Here is a 10,997-nt window from a genome sequence, read left to right on the forward strand (position 1 = left end):
GACCTGCTCGCTCTCCCTCTTCTCTTCTCTTCCCTTCCCTGGTGCCTAGCGGTCGGATGACGGGAGGGGGCAGCGTGAGGTCGTGGATGGTTGCCTGGGCGAGCGGCGTTGGTGGCAGCGGCGGCCGGTGGCGGGTAGGGAGGCGGGCACGGGTTAGGGTTTGGAGGGAGAGAGAGGTGGGGTGGGAGGGAGAGAGAGAGGTGGGGCAAGAGGAGCTGGGCGCGGGGGAGGCGTGAGTGTGGGAGGGAGGAGGCGGGGGAGGCGACCCACGAGCTGGGCGGCGCAAGGTCGGGGATGGGGGCCGGGCCGAGCGGCGGCGCGACGACAGGGGGTGTGTGGGCTGCGGGCGGCTATGTTTTGGAGAGAGAGAGAGAGAGAGAGAGAGAGAGCTGAGACGGACAAATGGGAGTAGGGCAGTCGCTCTTCCTCGCAAGACATGTTGACCTAAGACGTGAAAAACCAAAAATGCCCTCGACGGGTTATCGAAATTACAGGCGGTCGCATCCCAGTTCTGACACTATTCATTGCTGGAGCTCTCAGTTTTTATCCGACGATCGAGCATGTTTGGGAGGGGGATTCGACGGCCCAAAACACATCAAGGAAATGATACGACGGCCGAGAAGCGCTAAGCTCTGGGAGTGCTTGTGGTATGCTTGGTTTCTTGTTTTAGGATGATGATCCATATACAAATACTACCTACTGGATACTACGTCAATTTCAACAACATAAAATTACTGGATACGTCAGACCAATCATTCTTTGGAGAAAATATGGATAAGAACAAATTGCAGAAAGGTTACCGTTGTAGGTGGTCTGTTCTAACTCTGGATCGACGTGCTTGGAGGGTGGCGATAAGTTCATTGGACCGGCGAAGCAGCACAATCGAAGTAAGAAATAATCGATCGATGCCGATCAGGCCGATGAGCTAGCTAGTGTGTTTGAGGCTGCGCGTTTGTCGTTTTCTATGCATACCTGGTATTGTGTAATCTATGTATTAATTAGGTGCATTGTTTTTTTGTTTCTTTTATGCAGCTCTGCTCCTTTTCGGGCTGCGAAAGTATGTAATGTAGTTATCAGTAGTAGGCTCCGATCGAGGTCACTAGTAGAAAAATGGCTTTTAGTCCCGGTTCTAGAGGGCTAAAGGGTCGTTACTAAAGCCTCCCCCTTTAGTGCTGGGTTATGTTAGTTCTTGGTTAGAGAAGAAAAAACGAATTTATCCTCCTTTAACTGGTTATTGGGATCAGTCAGAGATGTCCTAAGAGGCCGTTGCAAACGCGGATAAGCAGCGCCACCATAACAAGAGGGACATGGGTCCAGGCGCCGCCACACCAGCCGGCAGCAATGGTGGTGAGGTTGGGGGATGGCGCTTAGCTAGGTTTTAAGTGAACGAAAATAATATCTACATACGCTATGTTGCAAAATATGATCAGACGTGTCACTAGTCTTATAACAAAGTTGCAAACCAACCAGTGGTTAGATGGTTAGAATGACAGTGATATCTTCAGCCCACTAGGATTCAAGTCCTAGACTTAACGCTTGTGCTCGGATTTTTATCATTTTATTTCAGGCCTTTTAGGACTGTGCGTTCAGTAGAAAGAGATGTTCCTGTCGACTACAAAAGTATATATGGCGAGTTCGTCAATATCAAGATAATGTGCCAGTTCGGTCACTCGGAGACGCTCATAGAGGTAAGATGTGCGTTTATAGGGATGGGTGGATGAGCGTCTGGCTGTGTATGGTGTTTCTAAAAAACAGAGTTGCACGGTCAATTTCGTTGGAAAATCCGAAATCGAAGTTCAGTAGAAATGAAGTTGGGCGTACCCGTGGTAATATGAAATCCGAAGTTCAGTAGAAATTTCGTTGGAAAATCCCGCCATAACGGACTCCAACTGCCCAACATGCCGATCAGAGACGAACTCGTTGCTTCCCTTCCTGCCGGATCGACATCGATATAGAAATGAAGTCGGGCGTACGTAGCCGTGGTAATCCTGTCCTACTCCGGCACGAGAACGTGTTTCCCGATCGATCTCCTCTCCTACCATCCAAGCCCGAAGCACTATAAGTAAACTGCCGCACGTACGCTCGCTTATTCCCATTGCCTCCCCGAACATCGATCTCCTACGATCAGATCCGGTTTCACTTCACCATCACGCGCTATGGCTAGCTTGATGCCATCGCTTGCCATGGACCTGCCACAAGAAGAAGGAGGCCACGAGGACTCCGCGTTCCTCGGCGTCGTGGGAGATCCAGACGACTCGGAGTTGGCCGCGTTGGTGGCCGGGGCGCTGAAGACGGTGGACGCGCCGTCCGACGACGACGACGAGCTCAGCTGCCCGATCTGCTTGGAGGAGGACGACGCCGCGGCGTGGAAGGAGACACCGTGCGGGCACCGGTTCCACGGGTGGTGCGTAGAGAGGTGGCTGCAGGAGAAAGAGAGCTGTCCCATGTGCCGTCGCGAGGTCGTCACGGCGCCCGCCGCCACCGCAGATTGTACTGCTGCACACCTACATTTCTTGTGTGTAAAACAAGGTATTTTGGGAACTGCACGACACCCCTAACCGGGGTGTGGCTATCTCATTATATACAGGTACCCAAGGGGTACAATACAACGTTACAATACAGAGGCTACGTATATACAGTCTAACACCCTCTCTCAATCTTAACTATGTCCTGAAGTACAAAGCAAGTTAAGATTGCGCCTACAGCCTACAAACTGTGGTTGTGGTAGAGGCTTCGTGAAGATATCAGCAAGTTGATCCTTTGATGAGATGAACTTGATACAGAGTAGCTTCTGTGCAACACGTTCCCGAACAAAGTGATAATCCACCTCAATGTGTTTTGTCCTCGCATGAAACACTGGATTAGAAGAAAGATATGTAGCACCAATGTTGTCACACCACAGAACTGGAGGACGAGCTTGAGGAACACGCAACTCTCTCAACAGAGACTGTACCCATATGATCTCAGCAGTTGCGTCAGCAACGGCTTTGTATTCAGCCTCAGTACTGCTGCGAGACACAGTTGCTTGCTTGCGAGCATTCCAGGTGATCAAGTTAGGACCCAGAAATACCGCATAACCCCCCGTGGATCGCCTGTCATCCGGACAACCAGCCCAGTCGGCATCAGAGAAGGCCGAGAGCTCATATGACGGTGCAGGCTGAAGATGCAGACCATAGGCAGCAGTACTACTGACATAGCGCAAAATACGCTTGACGGCTGACCAGTGAGACGTCCTGGGTGCATGCAAAAACTGACAGACACGGTTAACTGCATAGGAGATATCAGGCCTGGTGATAGTGAGATATTGCAGACCACCAACAATATTGCGATACTCAGTAGCATCATCAGCCGAAAGAGAGTCACCATCAAGAGCAGACAACCGACCAGTAGCAGACCTCGGAGTGAAAACAGGTTTGCATTTGAGCATTCCAGCACGAAGCGTGTCCAAGGAGTACTTCTTCTGAGTGAGAGTCAAACCTGCAGAGGACCGTGAAACCTCAAGACCAAGGAAAAAGTGAAGAGCACCCAAATCCTTGACAGCAAAATCATCACGAAGAGCAACCACAAGGCGATCAGCTGCAGCAGCCGAAGAACTGACAAGGATGATATCATCAACATAAACCAGGACATACATCGTAACCTCAGGGCGCTGGAGGAGGAACAGTGATGTATCAGCAGTGGATGGAGTAAACCCAAGAGCCCGAAGAACGGATCCAAGGCGAGCATGCCATGCACGAGGAGCCTGTTTCAGTCCATACAGCGCCTTGACCAGACGACAGAGATGATGAGGTCGTGTCGGATCAACAAAACCAGGCGGTTGACGCATATAAATCTCCTCCTCCAGAATGCCATGGAGAAAGGCATTCTGTACATCAAGCTGACGAAGGAACCATCCACGAGTAATCGCAAGAGACAGTAGTAACCGAATGGTAGTAGGCTTGATAACTGGACTGAACGTGTCTTCATAATCAAGACCATACCTCTGTTTGAAGCCCTTGGCGACTAACCGTGCCTTGTAACGCTCAATGGAACCATCAGCATGGCGCTTGACCTTGAAAACCCACTTGGAATCAATGATGTTGACGCCAGACTTTGGAGGAACAAAGACGCCAAGTATCATTCTGTTGGAGGGCATAAAACTCTTGTTCCATTGCAGCACGCCAATGAGGAATACTCAACGCAGCCTGAAAGTGACGAGGCTCTGCATTAGGGTCGCCAGCAGTATGAGCCATGCACGCAGCAAGCCACGCAACCGTGCCATCTGTCCACTCTTTCGGGCGAAACACACCAGACTGGCTCCGTGTGCGCGGTCGAAGTGTGACGGCAGAATCTGCCGGAGCCGGAGCTGGAGCAGAACCAGCAGAGGTCGTGGACGAGACCGAAGCCGAGTCCGGCGAGTCAGGCTCCTCGGTGGCCGGGGCAGGCGACGAGGCCACTGGGCTAGCGACAGCACTGGCCGGCCCAGGGGATGCACCCGCCAGTGGCCCAGGCAAGCCACGCAAGGCTGGTGACGCCCGCGAGCCAGGTGAGCCGGGCGAGAGTCCCGCTGGTGTGGACGAGGCTCGCGGGTCGGGCGAGGTGGCCACTGACCAAGCCTGCGAGCCGGGCGAGGCGGCCACTGGGGTGGCCGGGTCCTGCGAGTCGGACGAGGCGGGTGAGGCACCCGCCACTGGAGCTGGCGTGGGCGAGCCAGGCGGGCTGACCGCCTCGGGCGACCGGAGAGCGGGTTGGCGGGTGCCACCCGTTATGCATGGCACATGCACGTCCCGACCAGAAGAATCATCGGCGACCTGTTCATCAATGAGCTCGAGCCGAGCACCGCGTCCAATACCTGCAGCATGATTAGGAAGCAACGCAGGGGCATATGCAACATCCACAAACTGATCAGGCGTAGGTGTAGACACAGGCATTGGTGGTGTGGAAGTGGAAGTGGTGAGGTCAGTCGGAAGTGCACGAAAGGGAAACACATTTTCATCAAACACAACGTCACGAGAGATGTAGACGCGGTTGGTAGGAACATGTAAGCACTTGTACCCTTTGTGAAGAGAACTGTACCCAAGAAAGACACACTTCTTAGACCTGAACTCTAGCTTGCGCTTGTTGTATGGACGGAGATGAGGCCAGCAGGCACACCCAAACACTTTGAAGAAAGTGTAGTCCGGAGTCTCATTAAGCAAGAGCTCAAGCGGAGTTTGCATTTTCAGAAGCCTCGAGGGTAGCCTGTTTATAAGAAAACAAGCTGTAGAAAAAGCATCACTCCAGAATCGAAACGGGACGGAGGCATGAGCTAGCAAGGTTAAGCCAGTTTCAACAAGATGACGATGCTTACGCTCAGCAGCACCATTCTGCTGATGTGTGTGAGGGCATGACACGCGGTGCGAGATCCCAAGCTTATTAAAAAACGAGTTAAGGTTGTGGTATTCACCCCCCCAGTCGGATTGGACATGGATGATTTTGTGCTTAAGAAGGCGCTCAACGTGTGCTTGAAACTGAATGAAGACATCAAACACATCAGACTTTCGCTTAATAAGATATAACCAAGTGAAACGGCTGTAAGCATCAATGAAACTGACATAATAATTGTGACCACTAACGGATGTCTGGGCATGACCCCATACACAGAAAACACAAGCTCAAGAGGATGTTTCACAACACGACTAGACTCTGAAAACGCAAGCTGATGACTCTTGCCCTGCTGACAGGCATCACAAATTGTTTCAGCAGTTTTATTGGACACAACTGGTAGATCATGACGATGCAAAATATGTCAAACTATGGGAGTCGCCGGGTGACCAAGGCGCGCATGCCAGTCTGTAGGCGACACACGAACACCACTGAACACCTGAGGAGAGGACGACGTGGAAGAGGAGCGCGGCGCATCAAGTGCATACAGGCCATGGCGAAGACGACCGCTAAGCAGAACGGCCCTCGTGTCCCGATCCTTGATAAAGAAACGAAAGGGGTGAAACTCAGCAAGGACATTGTTATCACGGGTAAGTTGAGGAATAGACAACAAACTACGTGTAGCAGAAGGAACACGAAGGACATTAGATAGATGCAATGTGCGAAAGTTGTGTGCAAGGAGAGAAGCCTGACCAACATGAGAGATGCGCATACCTGCTCCACTAGCGGTGTGCACCTGATCATGACCGCGATATGGCTCCTGAGTAGAGAGCTTACCCATCTCACTGGTGAGGTGGTTGGTAGCTCCAGTGTCCATGTACCATGCAGGATCAACGGAGTATGACGGAGTGCGACCATGATCATGACTCATCACAGCAGCGGCAACCTGCTTGTCGTTCCCCTTTCCGTTGTTGCCGAGGCCCAGAAAATCCTGCTTGTAGCGACGATGACAGCGAGAGGCAATGTGGCGCTCCAAGCCACACAGCTGGCACGCCTGTTGGGCACCACAAGAAGAACAACACGCCACGGGCCGGTTACCACCTGTGATGGTCGGAGCGCTGCCCCTCGAAGCTGGTGATGAGGGCGGCGCTGGTTTGCCTCCGGACAAAGATGACCGCTGAGGCTTGCCGCGAGTTGCGGTATTGGCGTAGGCGAAACTGGGAGAGGCTCGGCGCGCCTTGATGCGCTGCTCGCGGCCAAGCAGACGGGCGTAGAGCTCACGAGGTGGTAACGGGTCATCGCGACCGTGAACGTTCTCAATGAGATTGTCATAATCATCATCAAGCCCATTCAGTACGAAGGTGGTGAACTCCTGATCCTGTAGCGGCTGGCCGACGGTGGCCAATGTGTCGGCGAGACCCCGCATCTTGTTGAAGTAGTCGGTGATGCTGAGGTCACCAAGCTTCGTCTCACCCAACTCGGTGCGAATAGAGTGAGCACGCGCCTGAGACTGAGAGGCAAAACTGGTGTGGAGCGTCGCCCACGCCTCCCGGGATGTAGCGGCGAAGATGACCAGCGACGAGACGCTCGGGGTGAGCGAGGACTGGATGGCGGAGAGGACGGCCTGATCCTGAGCCACCCAGGTGTGGTACGCCGGGTGGTGGGGTGGTGGACACGGTATGGACCCGTCAACATATCCCTCCAAGTAGCGGCTCCGCAGAAGAGGCAACACCTGGGCACGCCAGGACAAGTAATTATCCGGCGCAAGCTTCACCGGTAGCAGATGTGAAAAGTAGAACGGTGACGACGCGGCGACCGGGTCGGTATGAGCAGCAGGCACCGGATACAGTCCGGGAAACCCGGGAGGACCAGTAGCGTGGGCCCCGTAGGGCGGGACGACCGCAGCCCCGGGAGGATGCTGATGTGGCGCGGCCGCAGCCCCGTACGACGGCTGTAGCGAGGCAGCCGCCTCCCCTGCGTAGGAGGCCGCAGCCCCGTGCGGCCCTGGGTAGGCTGCGTAGGGGTGCTGGGGAGGCAACGGCGAAGAAACATAGGGGTGGCTCGGTGGCGCCGCCGGTGGTTGATGTAGAGGCGACGCACCAAGCGCCGGCCACGAGGATGGCGGCAGCGGCGGAGCACCAGGAGCCACCGGAGGCGCGCCATACGGGTAGTAGCCGTAGGGCGAGGGCGCGGTAGCGCCATAGGACGGCGGCGCGGCGGCGCGGCGGCATCGGCCGCGACTGGGGCTAGGTCACCCGAGGTCTCACCATGCGGGCGAGATTGGATCGGGGACCCAGGCGGCGGCGGGGCCCCATAGGCCGCCACGAGAGGCCCAGAGGCGAGGAACGGCGAAGAAGGGGCAAGGACCGGTGTGGCGGCGGCCGCGGCGACGGAGGTCGGCACGACGGCGGCGGCGGCGGGAGCAGCGGAAGACATCGTGATCATGACCTAAACTGATACCATGTAAAACAAGGTATTTTGGGAACTGCACGACACCCCTAACCGGGGTGTGGCTATCTCATTATATAGAGGTACCCAAGGGGTACAATATAACGTTACAATATAGAGGCTACGTATATACAGTCTAACATTATGGATAGCTGCCTTGGGGTTGCATGTGTTTGGCGATGTTCCTGTGGACGACATGGAAACTGATGATGATGATGATGCTTAGGGAGAGCTTCCGGTCGACGTCGGGCACCAGGCTCGAAGCTGAGATGCTTTTTGATCGAGATAAGTCCACATGCATGCATGCGTGAAGCTCGGGGCCAGGAGACCTACCGTGGAAGCTGTACGTAGTGAGAGATGCATCACCTAGTACATTGGACATGTCGGTCCGAATCGAAGGGACATGCTTTGGCCTTCCTTTTGTGTAAAAGATCAGATGTAAACTGTGTGTGTAATCCGTGCATCCTTGCATAAACATGCATGATCTTCTAGCCGTCTATGTGTAAATTGTTCTACGCTATTCTCTCACATACTTGCATCTCAGGCTGGACGTACCGAGCGGGCTTTTTGGCCCGCTCGTGGACCGACCTGGACCGGACCGATCAGTCCTGGCCCGCTGGGAATATAGGCCGGTCCGAGCTGGGAATTTCGGCCCGAAAGTCGACCGGTCCGGTCCGGTCTTAGCTCGGTTAACTCGACTGGACCGAACGAGCTCGGCTGTTTCTTACACACGAATGAACTACACGATCGGTTCTTTGGCTCGAGGTAGAAGAGAGTTATCTCCACGATTTACTCCGTTATTTGAGAGACAGTTATCTCCACGATTCACTCCACGATATTGGATAGACATTATCTCCACGATTTACTTCTTAGAAATAGGAATTCTATTGCCTAAAACGTTGGAGTTTTCCTTTTATTCAACGGAGCAGAAACAGAAAGAACATGAAAGGTGGGCTCGATCCGATGTGTTCCTTCCATCTACACGTCCCCACGATCCCATTAACCTGTGCCAGATCAGAATTTGTACGACTGAATGTACATTTGTAGGTGGGCATACACGTTACAGGCCCTATTTATTGGCAACATGCAAATTGTAAAAAGGATAGTTGTGCCACATGCAACGAGCCTACCATGTGGACTCCTATGGACTCAATAGATTTAACGTGATACTTTAAAAAAATAAACAGTATTAACGTGACAGAAAATAGGAAACACCCTTAAGAAAAATGAAAACTGAAAACAACGAGGCAACGAGATTAATTGCGTGTCGCCAGGAACAGGCCCGCCCTTAGAAATCATTCGCTCGGGAGCCTCCCAGATGAAAAACTCCAGCACCAGGTCGAGGCGTCGAGGTGACCTCCCCGCCTCCTGCAACGCCGCCACCTCCACGGCAACACCTCCTTTCATCGCCGTCGTCATGTATCTGGCCTCTTAAACGTGCTCATGATGGGCACGCGGCTGTGTCTCTCCCCTTCCTCTCCTCCCCATGCCCCGTAATCTCTGCAGGAGCTCACAGTCCCATGCGCCGCCGCTCGCCGTCGCCGGACGACGCCACGGGCGGTCCTCGCGGTCCGGCCTGAGCTTTACCACCGCCGGTCCGGTCCTTGAAAAGCGGACCACGGCACTGCTCGGTCCGGTCCGGTCCGGTCCGCCGGTGGCCGGTCCAGACGGCGGCTCGGTCAGGGCCCGGACTGGCCCGGACCGTGTCCACCCTGACTTGCATCTCACGTCTTTGTAAAGGCCATTCCACTCATATTTGGGCGACAACGTATTATGTTCACAATTTATTTCATCAAGACACGTGCTAGAAATTTACACAGCTTCCTTTCAGTTCCATACATATATTCCTGAAGCGCTCTAATGTTTTGTAGAATACACCCTCGACTACTTGATCTCATGATCCACCACACCAACTATTCTTTCTCCGTCCAAAATATTATGCATCTTTTTATTTCTATTTTCCAAAAAAGAGGATAAAAAGTATATGGTTGTTCAAAAGTGAAAATGTATTTTGCATATTTCCTTGACCAGACAAAAGTGCTTAAAAAGAGAAAAATAATATGGGCGTTCCATCGTAATGAAAAAACAACTAGTATTTCTTAATACAAGAACATTTTTTATAGTAAACAATTTTGAAAACTGTGAGTATTTTAAGAAATGTTAACAAGTTTTGGAAGATTCAATTATTATTTTAAATCATGAGCATTTTTTCAAGTGTCATGAATATTCTTGGAAACCGTGAAAGCTTTTTCAATTTGGTGAACATCTTTTATGGAAAGAAAAAAATGAAAAAGAAAATAAAAAAACTAGAACACTGGTAGAAAACAGGGCTTTGGTCACAGCTCAATATACACATTAGTCCCGACTGCATTACGAACCGGGACTAATGTGAGCATTAATCCCAATTCGAGCGGCTAAAGGCATTAGTCCCGGTTCAAATGGGACCTTTAGTCCTGGTTTGAGACATGAACCGGGACTAAAGGGCATTGCACCCTTGAGTCCCAATTCGTATCTCAAATCGGGACTAATGATTATACCTGTAGTCCCGGTTTGATGCCCTTTAGTCCCAGTTCGTATCTTTTATGCAGCTCTGCTCCTTTTCGGGCTGCGAAAGTATGTAATGTAGTTATCAGTAGTAGGCTCCGATCGAGGTCACTAGTAGAAAAATGGCTTTTAGTCCCGGTTCTAGAGGGCTAAAGGGTCGTTACTAAAGCCTCCCCCTTTAGTGCTGGTTCTTACACGAACCGGGACTAAAGGCCATCCACGTGGCCGCTGCCTGGAGCTTCACCTTTAGTCGCGGGACTAAAGGTATTTTTCCATAAAAAAATATTGAATTCTTTTTAAAAAAAATCGATATTCAAGTTTCTGAATTATTTTCCAATTTCATCTCTAATCACCCTCATCACTGCTCTATTTAAGCTCTAATCTCTAATCACCTCTCATCATTCCAAATCATCTAACTTCCCGGCCAGTCACCCATCCTCTCACTACTCCAGCCTAAGCACGCTTAACTTCTGGGTTCTATTCCCCCTCGTTTCCAAGTCTGCACTTGTTGTTTTCCTGACAATAGTAAGATGTCAATCCTATTAACCCTCAGAAGTTTAGCTTGAGCATGAAGTAATCTGACCATAATTTGACAATAGTAAGATGTCATTCCAAAACAATAATTATTTAGTAACAATAATATTTCTTAAATAAGTAGTTTC

The 10,997-nt window shown here is 51.8% G+C and overlaps 1 protein-coding gene across 1 annotated transcript; it reads left to right on the forward strand.

Annotated features, from left to right (window-relative positions):
* The first annotated feature begins 2,011 nt into the window (after positions 1–2,011).
* Positions 2,012–8,017, forward strand: LOC123152991 (probable E3 ubiquitin-protein ligase ATL44). Its single transcript, XM_044572328.1, has 2 exons — positions 2,012–2,515; positions 7,927–8,017. The coding sequence occupies exons 1-2, from the start codon at positions 2,157–2,159 to the stop codon at positions 8,015–8,017; spliced, it is 450 nt and encodes a 149-aa protein (XP_044428263.1). The 5' UTR covers positions 2,012–2,156.
* Positions 8,018–10,997: the final 2,980 nt, after the last annotated feature.

The sequence above is a fragment of the Triticum aestivum genome, chromosome 7A (genome assembly GCF_018294505.1).
Source record: "Triticum aestivum cultivar Chinese Spring chromosome 7A, IWGSC CS RefSeq v2.1, whole genome shotgun sequence".
NCBI classification, from domain to species: Eukaryota; Viridiplantae; Streptophyta; class Magnoliopsida; order Poales; family Poaceae; genus Triticum; species Triticum aestivum.